Source organism: Eretmochelys imbricata, chromosome 3, assembly GCF_965152235.1.
Source record: "Eretmochelys imbricata isolate rEreImb1 chromosome 3, rEreImb1.hap1, whole genome shotgun sequence".
Lineage (NCBI taxonomy): Eukaryota > Metazoa > Chordata > Testudines > Cheloniidae > Eretmochelys > Eretmochelys imbricata.
The window spans coordinates 199,319,843-199,337,098 of record NC_135574.1 but is presented as its reverse complement, the minus strand read 5'-3'; the positions used below and the strand labels follow the sequence as shown (position 1 = coordinate 199,337,098).

The window sequence follows — 17,256 nt, the reverse complement described above, 5'->3', positions numbered from 1 at the left end:
TTTTCATGCACTGACCTCCTTTAGAGTACTTTTTTTTTTAAACACATTCAACTATCAGTGGAGTTACACTAACAGCAATGTAGCATTGGGAGAAATTTAAGAAAATGCCTAATATAGAGCCCAGCCTTATTTAGGTGTGTAAAAATGGATTTTGATACCTGACTTTGGGCATTCAAGCTTGACCTTAATTGTTTCAGTTTCCTTGCTGTAAATGAGAATCTCTCCTAAATCAGAGAATTTCACTTAATGTTTCTGAAGTGCTCTGGAATCCTTAGATGATTATAGAAGTGAAAAATATTATTAATGCACTAAAATATATTTTTATTCATTATTTCACAAGTTATCCACATATATCACAGTTCTCTTGACTAAAACAAAATTCATCCAACCCATCTTCACTTTCAGTTTATTAAAATTATCTTTACCAGTAACATTGTATTTACAGACTCATGGAGTAGTAAATGCACCATTATGAAATTCCAAAGATTTTTTTTAAATCTAAAAATCATATCAGGACCTGAAGTCACACACACTCATTTATAAATGTGTCCATTACTACAACTAAGGAAGTTCTTTGTAGCCATCTTTAACATTTCTATTAGTTTTAACTGAAATGGTGTTATGAAATAAACAGCTTTAGGTAAATTAATTTTGTTACATATGCTGTTGTTTGTGAACTATTTTACAAATATATTATTCCAAGGAGGTCTTTGTGGGAGGGGGAAAGATGGTATTGTAATCGGTTGTCTACAGTTCATCCCCAAACCCCAACACTGGCACTGATTCTTTAGAAACCCTTAGTTTATGGGATTCAACATCCAGAAAGCTCTTATGAATTTTGCCATTTTTCAAGGAATACAGACTGGACTAAGGAAAGCCAAACAACTGGACTTTATTTTATTTTTGGTTTCTTTCTGGCTTGAAATTGTTCTGTTTTATTTTTGACAGATTTTATTAGCATTGATAAAGCAGGATCTACAGCTTTCTTAGTGATGTTTCCCTTCTTTCCAATCTCATTCTCCTGTATCTCCTTTGCAAGATTCTGCTGCTTTTGTTCTCTTCGGCGAGCTTTCTCCTCCAAAATTTTTTCCACTGCTTTTGTCCTTTTGAAGTTTGAATCAGAAGGATCCAAATTAAACAAGTGGGAAGTATACAGTGCTTGAAACCTTGTATCAGCAACATTCACCTGAAGATAGAAAAGAGAACCTATATCAGAGAAACAGGACAAAATGTAACATACCAGAAAATATGGTAATCATATTTAAATGGGACAGCGTGTACAAGATAGGGGTAACACTAATTGCCTAAGTCAGATCTTACTTTACTGGAACCTAAATTTTAATATTTAAATTTCAAACAGTAGTTCTCAGAATTTGGTCAGGCTGGTTAAATTAAACTATGCATTCATGGAGGGTGAATTTCACCTATGTGTGGGGGACTCTTCTGTCCTTTGCATTGTGTGCAAGGTGGTATGGGAGAGTCAACAACATACAGGAGACACTCCTGTGCAAAACCTGTATATAACAAAAGGTGGGCCACTGAAGACATTCCTTGTGGGTTAAGAATAAGCAAGCATGGAAAGAGTCAGTGGAGACGGGCAATAATCAATATTCCAGCCAACAGATTGCATGTGGTCTTGAAGAGTGAATTCTGTCTCCTTAAATCCCTATACATAGTCTGGTTTTGCTCCCTCTGTTAGGGAAACATTGCTTGTAATCTAAGCCATGTAAAGTGCACCCAGTTCCTAAAGGGTTATGCACACATACATGTCGATAACAAAAATTCAAAAGCAACATGGACTGATCAAAGTTGTATCCTTGTTTGATCCCAGCATTAGTAATGATAGCCTTTTCCTGTGTAGGAGTACTATAAAGAGGTTTATATTCAACTGCACTGTTAAAATGTTGTCAAACCATATTACTGAGGTATAATTCTTACATCAGAATTCCAATCCACTCCTCTTGAAAAAGTAAAGATACTACTAAATTCTATTACATTTCAATACTTGGAATCTGTATTAGTATTACCTGAAAGTCATCTTCTAACAACTCCTCCTTTTTCATTAGTTGTTTCTTTTTCTTCTTGCTCAGGTTCTGTTGTTCTACAATCTTCTCATAGTTAAAATGTTTTCTGTCATCCTCCTCATCGTCCATCATAAGCAGTGCCATTTCAGCCTGTTACAATAAAAAGAGCTCATTTATATAACATCTCTTTGGGACGTATGGAATACACATGTTCCTTCTGAAACATGAGCACTCATGATTTCCAGGCTCCAGGGGAACAGTTGTAATTTGTAAACAGATTGCAAGCGATTATAAAACATAGTAATGTTTATTATATTATTAATTAAATATGTCTTCTAAAACTTTTGGAGAACTGATGAGAAGGAAAACTACAGTACTATTCAACGAGTTTTATACTCAGTAGTACAGCACAGCAGGTAAAGATTTTATCTCATTTCCACAAGGCTGTTATATCTATATTCAGTTTAGCCTCTTTGTAGGATTGTGACATGGGCTACATTCCACAACCATCTGTGCTTACCTTAAAGCATTGTATTTGTTTTTAAATTCTCATATAGCTGATTTTTATTTTTAAACAAAGAACAACCCAGAAAGGTTGCTCTCTAATTAAATATAATCATTGTCACTCATTTTCATCTTCACAGTGATCATATGGTTAAACATTCCACTTACAAGAGTTCAGAGACTTATGTGATCTCAACACTGACATTTATAACATAGAAATGAAAAAAGTGTCAAGGTAATTCTTATCTTATAAAAGATAGTTTTTATTTGTGAAAAACCAATGTTTAAATAAAAAGAAGAAATTAAGTTTGGGGCACACACTAACAAAAGCAAAGAAATTATGTGATTAAAGTGGATACTTTAAACTCCATTCACACTAATGAGAAATGAGAACCCCAAGTCAGGGCATGAATTCAGGACACTGCTAAATAACTTTGAATAGTCTAACTTTGCTATTTCTGCAAATGGGAAACAACTATTTAAGCATAACATTAGTTTAAAAAAAATAAAATTAACTTTTGCTGAAGTGGAATAACTAAGCCTTTAGGGATCGAAAAATGTCTCACTGATAATTTCCTTTCCGCTAGCAGTCTCTCGCTCAGTTCTTGACATCTGGGTCAGGATGGATAAAAAAACAAATCAATGATTTATTTATTTTTGGGAGGAAAATGGTAAAAAAAATGTTTACGGAAAAAAACAGTAAAAAAATCAGTTTTTTATTTAAATCAGATTTTTAAATTTGTTAGTTACGTTATAAGTTTTCCTCATAAAAATAAACCTGTTTAAAATGAAATCTGAATTTAATACAAAATATGTTAAGGCCTAAGCTTATTACAATCTCTTAAAACATTTAAATGAATAAATATGCTGAATCCATGAGCCACTATCAAAAACTTTAGTTAAAGGCTGGGTTTTTTTTTAATATATGAAGAAAGAAACAAGGGGGAAACATCTAGCTTTGAAGTAACGCTTTATAATTATGGATCAACAGGTCTTGTACTGTGTTAAGGCCATGATCCCCTGGGAAATCCAGGGGCTTGTGCTACGGAGTGCAAGAAACTGGCAAAGTCATCATAGGCATTGGGACCCACCCGATTCCATGAGACACCATCATGTATCTTATTAGGATTATCCACTGAGCCCACTTGGGCATACTCTTATTGTATAGTGGTTCCATTTTCAAATTATGAAACAGAAACATGCTGACTGGCATTAATTATATTCCTATCAACAGAGTAGTCCTACTGAATTCACTGGTACTATTCACATACGATTAACTCCACAAGTACTTAAAGAACTGGGACCTATGTCTGTAATCTTTAATACTTTAACACAAAAATTACCTTGTGCTTTTCTTCTTCTTCTTTTTCTGGGGTACTTTCTTCTGTCTTGAATTTCTTTGATATTTTCTTTAAACCTGATCACACAACAAATACATGAGTTAATTCATAAGTATACATGAGGCTAATTCCTATAGCTACAGTATCTGAAAGCGTGTCTCAGTCAGCTGAAATTGATATTTCAATTTGAGGTAATAAAAGAAAAAGTTTGAAAAAAGAAATCAGGTATGGTTAAGACCTAGCAAGGATTTTTAGAGGGAACAATATCCACTCAGTCTACTGAGTGGGTATCAGCACTCAAACTGGCAGAAGTGATGGTAGGCAAAGAAAAAAAAAAAGAGGGGTATGGTACAATTTTTTCTTCCTTCTTGCAAAGAGCAGTTGTGAGAACCACTAGTGGGGCACAGCCAGTTACACAAAGCCACTCACTGTTCAAATGTACACGCATTATAAATCCAAAGAGAAATGAGTTTATGCTGCTACACAAGTAACTGAATTCACGTGCCTTCTCTAAAATGTTCATTCCTTCCACTTAACTTCCAGTATGGAAAGGAACAATAACAGAAATAGCTTAAGAAAAGAAAAATAGTTTAAACTTATATTTTCCTAATCTGTCCATTGACAGTATTGGCAGCTGAACCAGAGTATAGCCTTGCAGAAGTCAGGATAAAGGCTATGTGGAAAAAAAAAAACCAACAACCAAGAAGATCAAAATTATTCCCCAAATTTATAGAGAAGCAGTAAAAGTTATGCATGAAAGAAAGATTATCGCAGAACAAAAGGGGACCAAAATATTGTTGGGCTGATTTAAGCTCATCTTAAATGATGAGACTCTGATGAAGTTTTCTTTACTCACTAAGGAGGTCCTGTGCATACACTGATCCTTGTACTAATAAAGAATATTAATAGAAGGAAACAGAAGCCCACAATAATCAATTATTAAGGAGAATCCTATTTACAAATACTATGCAATCAAATTTATCTCTCAAAAAGATTCAAGACTTACAGTGTTATGAGGTAAAAGGGAAGATGGAAAGCTGCCTGGACTAAATCATGCTCTCTGACCTTTAATGAACCCATTTCCAGTAATACATTACAGTCCTTTGGGGGTATTCTTAAGGAACATATTTGGATCCATTCTGTTTCCAGAAAAGAGACTAGAAATATTTACAAGACAAAACAAAGTCTAGTTAAAGTTAATTTGCTAATTATGCTACGCAACAGGACACAACATCTCTTGAAGAGCCCCTGAAATATTTTAAGTAATTTCCTTTTTAAAAAAAAATTCACTCAACTGATTCCAAATAGCTTGCAAAGCTTGGGTGGGTTTCTCAAAGTTTTTTGGGGAAAAAAACAAAACAAAAGAAATACCACCACAAAATCCTGGCTGCCAGTAAGAAGAACAAAGATGTACAACATCAGTTGCTCATCAAGTCCTAAGCTATTGATTCAGCATCTCCAGGGAACCATTCAGGGCAGAGGAAGTTCAAGCCCAGCAAAGGGCTCCTATTCTGTAGGTGTTTGTTCTACCTTCTCCACATATTATTCAATTCTATGTTATACAAATAGAATTGAACAAGTTTGAAACCTTCCCCAAACTGGCTACATCAGGGATGCAAGAACAAGCAGACCTGGCGAGACTGGGAAGAGATAGGTACAGGGAGGCTGAGAAAAAACAAACAATCATAGGTAGGGCCCTACTAAATTCACAGCCATGCAAAACAAGTCATGGACCATGAAATCTGGTGTTAGGTGTGCTTTACCCTATACTATACAGATTTCATGGGGGACACCAGTGTTTCTCAAATTGGGGGTCCTGACCCAAAAGGGAGTTGCAGGGGGGGGGGGGGGCGTGCATGCGAGCGAGCGAACAACCCTTACTTCTGTGCTGCTGCCTTCAGAGCTGAGCAGCTGGAGAGCAGCGGCTGTTGGTCGGGCACTCGGCTCTGAAGGCAGCGCCCCACCAGCAGAAGAGCAGAAGTAAAGGTGGCAATACCATACCACACCACCCTTACTTCTGCCCTGCTGCCTTCAGACCTGGGTGGCCAGAGAGTGACGTTTGCTGACGGAGGGCTCAGCTCTGCAGGCAGCAGCGCAGAAGTAAGGGTGGCAACACCCTACCGGGCCATCCTTACCTCTGCGCTGCTGCTGGAGGTGACACTGCCTTCAGAGCTGGGCTCCCGGCCACCCCCGCTGCTCTCCAGCTGGCCAGCTCTGAAAGCAGCACCAGCGCCAGCAGCTGTGCAGAAGTATGGGTAGCAGTACCGCAAACATCCTCCCCTCCTCCCCCATTCCAACTCCTTTTTGGGTCAGGAACCCTACAATTACAACACCGTGAAATTTCAGATTTAAATAGCTGAAATCATTAAATTTATGATTTTTAAAACCCTAGGACCATGAAATTGACCAAAATGGATCGTGAATTTGATAGGGCCCCTAAACATAGGAGGTGCCAGGAGGGAACAACTCTCAGAAGCAAAGCAGATCCATATTATTATTGTTATTTATGTCTATTACTATAGCACCTAAATGCCCTAGAGATCCAGGATTGTGCTAGGTGCCGTACAAACACGGGTTCACTGATGTGGGGAGCTCCAAATTCTTACCAACGTCTCCGGGTACATGAGGCTTAGCTTGCTCACACTCAACTTCTAATATGGTGTATGGAGAAGGAATAAGGAAAGTAAGTGCAGAACTAATTGCCTCCCTATGGAAGACTGATCCTAATTAGGACTGTGTATCACCTCCCCTCCCAGCCCCCACCTCGCAACTATAGGTTGTGCAGCCTGTCAGAACCAGCTTTGGTCTTGTAGCTTCATGAAATTAAGACTATTTGGTTCCAAAATTGTCAGACCTTTTCTCTTTGCTGTTGACAATAAAATCATCACCACATGTAGCCTTTAAATCAGGACTGCTTTCCTAAAAAATGTGGTTTTGTTCAGCTACAAGTTATTGACACAACAGTGTTCATTTACCCAGTATGGAAGACTAATTCCACCTGCAGAATAGTCAGACAAGATTGATAGATTTTAAGACCAGAAGGAACTATTATATGTTCATCTAGTCTGACTTCCTGCTTAACACTTCACAGAACCTCAACCAACAATTTCTGCACCAAGCTTATAACTTCTGTTTGAGCTATACGATCAACTTTTAGAAAGATATCCAACCATGATTTAAAGACTTCCAGTGATGGAGAGTCCACCACATCACAAGCTAAATTATTCCAATGGCTAATTAAACTCACTATTAGTAACATATGCTATACTTCTAGACTGAATTTGTCTAGCTTCAGCTTCCAACCATTGTACCTTATCATTCCTTTTTCTATTATATTAAATGAGCTGTTGACTATCAAAAATATTTTTGCCACATACTTGTAGATTATGCCTCTTAATATTCTCTTGAAGTGTTGTAAAATCCAAATGCTTACTCAGATTGTTCTGAAATTTGCTGTGCTCCTTTGCCAATCCTTACAGTCCAGGGGGTTCTCAAACTGTGCGTCAGACCCCAAAGTGGGCTACAACCCCATTTTAATGGGGTTGCCAAGGCTGTCTTGGGCTTTGGCTTTAGCCCTGGGCCCCAGTAAGTCTAAGCCCCACCGCCTGGGACCAAAGCCCAAGCCCTGGGTGGTGAGACTCAGGTTACAGGCCCTCTGCCTGGGGCGGAAGCCTTTTGGCTTTCGTCTCCCCCCTTGCCAGGGGCGGTGGGGCTTGGGTGGGCTCAGGCTTCAGTCCCCCTTCCTGGGGTCATGTAATTTTTATTGTCAAAAGGGGATCACAGTGTAATGAAGTTTGAGAACCCCGTTATAACTTGTAAAACATTCCTGGAGTTTCTATTAATGGCTCCATGAAACCTTTCCAAATGTCTGCAAGTTTGAACTCCATGAAAACACAATTTTTGTTGTACACATTGTATAAAGATGTTTAAGGAGCTGCTCCTGCTATTCCCTTGTCTAATTTGGTGGTCTGTAACAGATTCCCAACCAGTACCCCACGTTGGAATTTATCAGGTAGAATGCTGATCCATAACTATTCCAGGTCCTATACTTCTGAATTGTCAAGAAATCTAACGCAGACAATAGTTTCTTTGATGTAGAATGACAACCCTGTTCCTCGGCTGCCCACTCTCTTTTTCCTAAAATGGAGTAATATTAAAATCCCAGTCATGTGACTCAGCCCACCAGGTTTCAGTAATACTAATTATACCAAATTTTCTGTTCATAAATGAACATTTCTAATTCCTCCTGATTATTTCCCAGGCTTTTCTCCTCTGTCACCCAGAAAACTGGAACCCTTTCTACTGAAACAATGGTAGTCCAACCCATATGTCCTTTTCTCCCTATAGAAGATGACCCAATATTTCACAAAACCCAAACCATCAACTTTAGACTGTATACCGAGCCAACAGTTTGCTGCTCACATTTTCTACTGGCTATCTTCTCTCAGTTGCTGGGCAAGACAGATCTCTGATCACCACCAATGCTTTCCTATCCTTCAGCTCCCTTGTAAGATCTTTGAAGTCTCGGATGATCTGCAAAGAATCTTCTGAAGCAGTACGCAGTGATGTTGTAGCCATATTGGTCCCAGGATATTAGAGAGACTAGGTGGTGAGGTAATATCTTTTACTGCTGGTGAGAGAGACAAGCTCTTGAACTTACAAAGAGCTCCTTTTCAGGTCACTGAACATTTTGGGTATGGCTGACATCCATCTTCTCATGTGCCTTGCAGAGGTCCCTGTGTTTTTCTCCAGTTTTGGAATTTCAGTCTTCCAAGAGATTCTCTGTAGCTGCTGCAGGAGAACCGGAATATGACTCGATATCTCTCCCTATGTTGAATTTCTCCTGGTTCTCTTTCCTCTGGTGGTCAAAGACCATCCCATCCTCTCTTGCTTCTCCTTCCTTCTTGGTCACAAACTGCCAGTCCCTTTTCTCTGTTTTCCAATCTCTCCTGTTCGTTTGAAACAAAACTTACCTGATTGGACCTGCAGTGGTGATAGCGGGTTATCCAAGAACTGTCTCTCTGATACAACAGAATCAACAGATGCCCTTCAAGACCACAAACCCATGAGAAAAAGTGCCTACTCTCTATTGCAAACTCTTTCAAACTTCTGGTAACCTCCTGCTCACCTCAGGAATTCACTTTACAACTGGTTTATACATTTAGCCTTGCAGGTCAGCTCATCCCCTCACTCACAGAGAGGATTAAGACTAGAACACTGGTCCTGAACTATGGCCAAAGAGCCCCAATCTCACAGCCCGCACAGAGACAGACTTCTCACCCTTTTGTTTAGAGGCTTGAAAGCCCAGCCACATAGCCCCAGCAGAGACACAAACAAACACAGACAGACCAAAAGGATAATTAACCAAGCCCTTTATCTCCATGCACGGGATCCTCAGCTGCTAATCAAAACTTTTACTCTCTCCCTGTTCATTTTATGATTATAATGATCTGTCCTGGCCTTAAAAACCTATTAACTTCACAGTTAACAGTTTGCAATTAACTAAATTCTGGGAAAAGAATTAGAATACCAAATCTGATTTTTTTTTTTTTTACCTTTGGGCACCCATTCTAAGAAATCTTCTATAAAAAAATCGTAATATTTTTAATTGCCATACCCAGCCATTATTTACTGTCACCTGGCTATATTAATTGAGCCTGCTATGGAAAAATTTGGAATAAGAACAAGACAACCACAGTGCTTCACATTTCTCTCATACTTACATGGTTTCCTGAAATCAAAGAGAACAACCATCAACTTCTTTGTCTCCTGAAATAACTTGTTCAGGTATGACAAAAAGCAGAATACTATTAGTATAACATTAGAATTCTAATCCCCCCCCCTTTCCATTTCATACAAATCCCTCATGCAATATTATAGGCTATTCTACCATATTCCTGTGAATTCCCTTTCCATATATTTCAACTGACATGCAATCACGGTTTCATCTCCTTCTGCAAAAAAAAATTTACTACTGAAAGAATAAAAGTCAGATACTTAAATATGTTAACATCTATAAAGATTTCAGAAGTATTTTTGGCTTGTATAATAAACTAATTCATATTTGACTGAGTGATTTTTCCATTTGCTTTAAGTTTCATAGCATTAACTCTTCCTGTCCAATGTAAATTGCAGGATACACCTAATTCTAAATGAAGCATTTAAAATTTGGTGAGCATAATTTAAAAAAAAAAAAAAAAGTCAGATTGTAAACTTTTATTAAGATTTGACTATGAATTCAGGTACAATATTCAATGTTGCAAAATAGGATTTTCAAAAGACCCTCAAAATATCTCCCATATGTTGGGCTTCTCCAATTTTTGGAACCCTTAGAACCAACTTCAGCCTTGTCTACACGACAGAGTCATTGCCGGTATAGCTACATCATCAGATCCCTCTAGTGAAGGCATAGTGTAAGCTGACAGGAGGGCTCCTCTTGGCATAGTTACACCACCACCCCATATGACATTCGCTAAACCAACAGAAGCACTCTTCTGTCGGCATAGTTGTGTCTACTCAGAGGTTTTGCCAAAATTATTATGCTGGCTGGGGGTGTGATTTTTTCACACCCCTAGCCAATGTAGCTATGCTGGCAAAACTTTGTAGTATAGACTAAGGGTTGGTCTACACGGAAAACTAGCATCAGCATAGCTACATCTTTCAGGAGTGTGAAAAATCTGTAGCGATATGAATAGCTTCATAGAGCCAGAACGCTTACAGAGTTAACAATTTCAGTTGGTACAGCTGCATCTTTCAGGGGGAAATACACACGCAAGAGATGTAGATATGCTGACCTAACCCCCACTGTAGACAGTGCTAGGTCTCCCATTAACCTAGCTACTGTGTCTCAGGGAGTTGGATTAACTATAGGGAGGGGAAAACCTCCCCCTGTAGCGAGCATCTGCACCGAAGTGCTATAGTGGCAAAGCTGTAGCCCTGCACCTATGCCGCTGTGTAGTACTTTAAGACATGGCCAGCCTCAAATACAACAAAACATTGCTAAATTGCATCCCCAAAATTAGTGTCCACACAAATAGCAGCCTCACCCTATTTCTCAGCAAAGATTTAATATCAGAGCACTAAAGTGATGTTTCCAATGAACAGAGCCAGGTGTATGTGGCTGCATAATAGCTTTTAAAAGTGCATCATAATTGAGCTTCACAGTCTACCTTTTCATTTTGAATATTAACGATTTAGATATTACACTTATGTTTACTTCAGCATTTTGGCGGGAATCTCCCACTATTGCACTACCACCAGCACATCTCCACCCGTGGTAGTAATGGAAACAGTGCTAGTGGAGCCCAAGCACAGACATTTTTACGACTGTTTTGATGAGATGTCCATGTGAGACAACATGGTGGTAATACTGGGAACTCAACGGATGCAATAATGTCTTCCTGATTCTGCAGACACCTTAAAACAACATGTATGAGAGAAGTATGAAGTGGTCCCGTTGGTCTCAATGGTATGTTAACATTGAAGCCCCATGACAACAATTCAACTTTCGTGAACTATTTCAATAGAAACATCATGTTCATGTTTATTTGTCATTGTTGCACGATACTCGAGTAGGATGCAGTAGGGCAGTTAGTTGCCATAAAGAGTTGCAGAAGTGGGAAATAGCAAGTTTAGAAGCTCTTTCCCCAGAAACTTGAAGTTGACTCTGCTCCTCCCCCTGATCAAAAAAGGAAAAAAGGAGATGCGCTACCCTCAGTACCAAAAGTTAAAAATGCTTCTTAGAGATCAGAAACACTAAGCCTCCTCCCACTCCTCTTTTGGTGCTAAAAAGGCCCAACTGTCCCATACCCATATGTCAAGATGTCCAACTTTCTCCAGACAAGTTTAATATTGTGAAATGGGGTCTTCCAGTCACTAGTTTGAATTTGAAAGTTCCTACTTTACTTGAGCGCCATATAACTTATCTTGTCAATCATACCATCTATTACTGAAAAGACCTTTATTGCAAGTTGCTCTGAAGCCTCAAAAACCAGTAACAATCTGAAAGTGGAATTACTAAATTGAGAGTTGCCTTAGATATTAACTAGAATCAGAATTAGCCAAACATATTTTTTAAATTTTACCACAATTAAGACATTTATTCCCTTTTCAAAGAGACTGCAAAGAATTAATTTACGAAAAGAAACTTTAATGTTCGTCTTTCCTATTCTGAAGCTTCACAATGATCTCTGAAGCAAGAGCTCACTATCAAGTTAAAAAGCCTACTCAGCCTTTATCTTTCCAAGAACACGAACCAACAAATCACTCCTCATTATGTACATAAAATATTAATTTTCATAAGAAATCCCTAGGAAATACATACACTGAAGCTAGCTCTTTATTTTACTTTGATAAATTAAACTCAATCAGGTAATACCAACATTCTTCTGAATTTTTTTTGGGTCTATTAATATTAACCAAAGATGACCAATTATTCTTTTGGACAATACTGAACTGCCATTTAACAACTTCCAAAAGAAGAAAAGGAAAACTTCTAACATGCATTTTAAAGGATTGTCTACATGCACAGTTATACTAGTTTTAAACACATGATTTTAAATAGAGTTAGTCACATGGGTACAAAAGCCTATATAAACATTTGTTTTAGTTTAAACCAGGTTTTTGCTTTTGTTTGTTTTAGCTCAGAATAAAAATCAATTATTTTAAAAAACTTTTTTATTTAAATGAGATAGTTTAAATTAAAAACATTTTTAGAAGAGAAATCTATTTAAAATTAAATTTGAAATTATGACAACCTATATTAAGACTTAAGTATTAGAGAAAATCAAATCACTCAACTGGTGGAAGTCACGAGCTAAGCACCTAGAACCAGGGTTTGTTGAAGTGCTACACTAGTTTTTGACAGCAGTAGCTTCTTCTGCAGATGCGGACAGAATATTTTCATCATTTCACTTTATTTTTTTTAATTAGTTCAGCTTAATGACTAGTTCATTCAAAATCAAAAAATCAAATGGGAGTTGAAAAAGCAGGAATGCTTGTTTTCCTCTTCCAATCTATGAATAAAACCTAGGTCTGAGAGGATGAGATCAACTAGTTTTAAAATCTTAAAGAACATGGTGAACAGAAACAGTAAGTTCAATACTTCCTTTGTTTAATAATTTTTGAATACAAAAAGATGTTTTGATATTTTTTTCAGATGTATCCAGCACTTTAAGGTAGTTTTATATAACTATCAGTAATCATTTAAAATACTATTATTCATTTTTAGATGAATTCCAACTTCCATGCAAATACAGTTTGCACACAAGTAAAAAATTAATCTAGTATATAATAAAAGCAACATTCACCATTTTCTAACAGAACAAAAAATAAGATTCTGAAAACAATGTATATTATGCTACATAACTGCTGAAATACATTATGCATAGATAGAACATATACTCTTGGCTAGCAAAGAGAAGTACTAAGTTTAGAGTAAATGTTATATTTAGTTGCAAAACAACATGGTTTAATGGTTACAAATTGTGAGAATCAACCTTTGTTTAGGAAAATAACTAAAAAGTTCAACGGCAAAATGAGATTAAAATAAATTATTTAAATCCATCTACCCTAATTTAGCTTCAGTTGATTAGGAGCAGGTCTAAGAAATACCTTGCTTTGGTTTGAGTAGTGTATTTATATCAATTTAACTAACATGATTAATTAAATCAGTTGAATTAATCTGGTATAAGTGTGCATGTACACACAGCCCATGCAGCAGGCAAAGATTATCCAACAAGCTTCTGGAATGTACTTTTTTGTTCCAGTTTTCACCAAAAAGTTTAGTAGCAATTGGACATCTAACAATGAATGTCAGTGAAAATGTGATAGGATCAGAGGCTAAAATAGGGAAAGAACAAGTCTAAGTAATTTTTAACTAGTTAGATGTTTTCAAGTCACCAAAATGCATCCTAGAATACTCAAGGAGCTGACTAAGGAAATATCTGAGGCATCAGCAATGATCTTAGAAAAGGCATGGAATATAGGTGAGATTCCAGAGGTCTGGAAAAGGGCAAATACAGTGCCAATCTATGAAAAGGGGACTAAGGATAACCCATGGAATTACAGACCAGACACCTTAACTTCACTACCCAGAAAGGTAAAGGAGCAAATAATTAAGCAATCTGTAGAAACCTAGAAGATAATAAAGTGATAAAGTAAGTGATAAAGTAATAGCAGCATGGATTTGTCAAGAACAAATCTTGTCAAACCAATCTAATACTTTTCTTCGAAAGGGTAACAAGCCTTGTGGATGGGGGGGGATGGGGAGGGGAACAGTAAATATGGTATATCTTGACTTTAGCAAGGCTTTTGATACTGACTTGCATGACCTTCTCATAAACAAACTAGGGAAATACTACCTAGATGGACTTACTATAAGGTGAGTACATAATAGGTTAGAAAACCATTCCCAGAGAGTAGTTATCAGTGGTTCACAGTCAAGCTGAAAGGGCATATCTAGTGGGATCCTGCAGGAAATAGATCTGGCTCCGGTTCTATTCAATATCTTCATCAATGATTAGATAATGGCATGGAGAGCTCACTTATACAGTTTGCAGATTATACCAAGATGAGAGGTTGCAAGTGCTTTAGAGGATAGGATTCAAATTCAAAATGGTCTGGATAAACTGGAGAAATTGTATGAAATAAACAGGATGAAATTCTATAAGGACAAACACAAAGTACTCCACTTACGAAGGAACAATCAATTGCACACACAAAATGGAAACGACTGTCTATGAAGAAGTACTGCGGAAAGGGATCTGGGGTCATAGTGGATCACAAGCTAAATATGAGTGAACAGTGTAACACTGTTGCAAAAAGGCAAACATCATACTGGTCTGTATTAGCAGGAGTGTTGTAAGCTGATTAGGTCTCAACTGGAGCATTATGTCCAGTTCTGGGTATCATAAGAACGGCCATTCTGGGTCAGACCAAAGGTCCATCTAGCACAGTATCCTGTCTTCTCACAGTGGTCAATGCTAGGTGCATCCAAGGGAATGAACAGAACAGGTAATCATCAAGTGATCCATCCCCTGTCACCCATTCCCTGCTTCTGGCAAACAGAGGCTAGGGACACCATCCCTGCCCAGCTTGGCTATTCTCCATGAATTTATCTAGTTCTTTCTGAACCCTGTTATAGTCTTTGCTTTCACAACATCCTCTGGCAAAGAGTTCCACAGGTTGACTGTGTGTTGTGTGACAGATGTAGATAAACTGAAGAAAGTCCAGAGAAGAGCAACAAAAATGATTAAAAGTCTAGAAAACATGACCCATGAGGGAAAATTGAGAAAACTGGCTTTGTTTAGTCTGGAGAAGATTTTTTTTTTTGGGGGGGGGGGGGGGGGGCGGGACAGGGACATCATAACAGTTTGCAAGTACATAAAAGGTTATTACAAGGAGGAGGGAGAAAAATTGTTCTCTAACCTGTGAGGATCGTACAAGAAGCAACGGGCTTAAAAATTACAGAAACAGCAGTTTAGGTTGGACATTAGGAAAAGCTTCCTGTCAGGCTGGTTAGGCACTGGAATAAATTGCATAGGGAGGTTGTGGAATCTCCATCATTGGAGATTTTTAAGAGCAGGTTAGACAAACACCTGTCAGAGCTGGTCTAGATAATACCTAGTCCTGTCATGAGTGCAGAAGACTGACCTAGAAGACCTCTCAAACGTCTCTTCCAGTTCTACGATTCTATGCATCTTCTACACTCTCTTTACTCCCTCCCCCACTCGGAACTTTTGGAAACATAGGTGTATTCCTCATACATACTATCTTTCCTTTCTTAAATGCATTGATGGGCAGTGACATATTTAAATATCAACATTATACGTATCATCATTAGCACTGGAGTTAGCACCCATTGAATTCACTGAGGTAGATATTTTTTTCAAGCTCACTGCAAACTCATTAAGACACCACCACACTGATTACACTCGGATCAAATATTCAAGTTTTTTTCCCCCTGGCACTATAACATCTAGAGATCTAGCTTTTTTTTTTTTTTTAAATAAACCAAAGCCGAGACTCTGGAGAACAGGGGTCCACTACGTAGCCCTTTGTTCCCTGACCTTCTTGAGAGGGCACATGCTACACTTTAGGAATCACTGCCCCGGTGCAAAAGAAGTTCTCTTTGTAAACAGAGTTTATTTGGTGTAAGACACCCCCTCCCAAATATACATTTGCCTAGGTTTCTTTTGGTGAACTTCCTGGTTCCCTTTTACAGCAGCATCCCCACTTTCCTTAAATGGAATATGGAAATAGTAATCAGACCCTCAGTTTCCATCTGACAAAACTTCCCTTCAATTTGCTCAGTCTGCCATTGACGAGCTTTAGAGATACATCAAGTGTCACCTTGCTTGCAGCCAGCCAGCATGTAGATAGTGCTCTCTCTCTAAAACTATTCCAAAGCTAGCTATATTCTCAGTTTCTCTTTTCCAGGTGATGTCCGGTAATCCTGCAGTCAAGAGTTTTACCTACACACTCAGTGTCTGCTCAACAACCCCAAGAGCATCTCTGAACAGCAAGTTTGTATTCCATGCTATGGGGAAAATGTGTAAAAGCTACTGAATAATAATGACCCTCTTTCACCATTTCAAGATGGAGTACCTCACTACATATTGCAGGACACTTTTCCATACATTGCTTGGAAGCTTCAACATACATTAATGAAACAGGAAATGCTAACAGTGTGAAAACCTACATCCTCTTGCTTGTAGAAAAAGGATGGAAGAAATGGCATTGTTCCAATAGCCCACGAAACACTCCATATGCAGAGCATTTACAGAGAAATTAGGGGGAGGAATGGCATGGGGCTAAAGTATATCGCAGTGCTGCTCTCTTAAAACATGAGCCGAAGTCCACCTCAGTCATTCTACGCTGCAGAACAATCTACCTTATGTATAAGCAAGTGCATTAAAAACACAAAAGTAATCCAATGTATTTTTTAAATTAGTAAAAATCCCACAATGCTAACTTCTGAATGCCCAAGAGATGAACACATGTGCATCGGCTGGTAGGTGCTAAGTTCTCAAAGGAATCTGAGTCTGTATGCAATGAAATACTAACATAAATGGCTGGCGATATTCACAAAGTCACCACTATTCTTTCAAGATACAATCCTTCAAGGAATTGTCTTGGATCTTGTGTCCCCCTCCCTGTTGCCAAATGCCAGCTAAACCACTCACAGACTCTTGTTCTGTTTCCTGTGTGGCATGCTCCAGTAATACACTCTGCAAAAGAAGTTATTTCTTGTATGCCCGTCTACTGCTCTGCCAATGACAAGACAAAAGAACTGGACTCCAGATTTTTCCTTTGCTTGGTCACCAACTTTCTGGAGTCCTACCTGATTACAACTTATCTTTATAACATCATTAACAGGTATACAAGGC

General features: G+C 38.1%; 1 protein-coding gene across 2 annotated transcripts in view; it reads right to left on the bottom strand.

Annotated features, from left to right (window-relative positions):
* Window positions 1-392: 392 nt before the first annotated feature.
* Window positions 393-17,256, bottom strand: part of ESF1 (ESF1 nucleolar pre-rRNA processing protein) — a 71,690-nt gene continuing 54,826 nt past the window's right edge. For both annotated transcript variants that reach the window (XM_077814070.1, XM_077814071.1), the window contains 3 exons: window positions 3,872-3,945; window positions 2,028-2,174; window positions 393-1,186 (listed from right to left, as the gene is read on the bottom strand). In XM_077814070.1, the coding sequence (XP_077670196.1) occupies window positions 893-1,186; window positions 2,028-2,174; window positions 3,872-3,945 (515 nt within the window). In that variant the 3' untranslated portion in view covers window positions 393-892. The remainder of the gene's footprint in view (window positions 1,187-2,027; window positions 2,175-3,871; window positions 3,946-17,256) is intronic.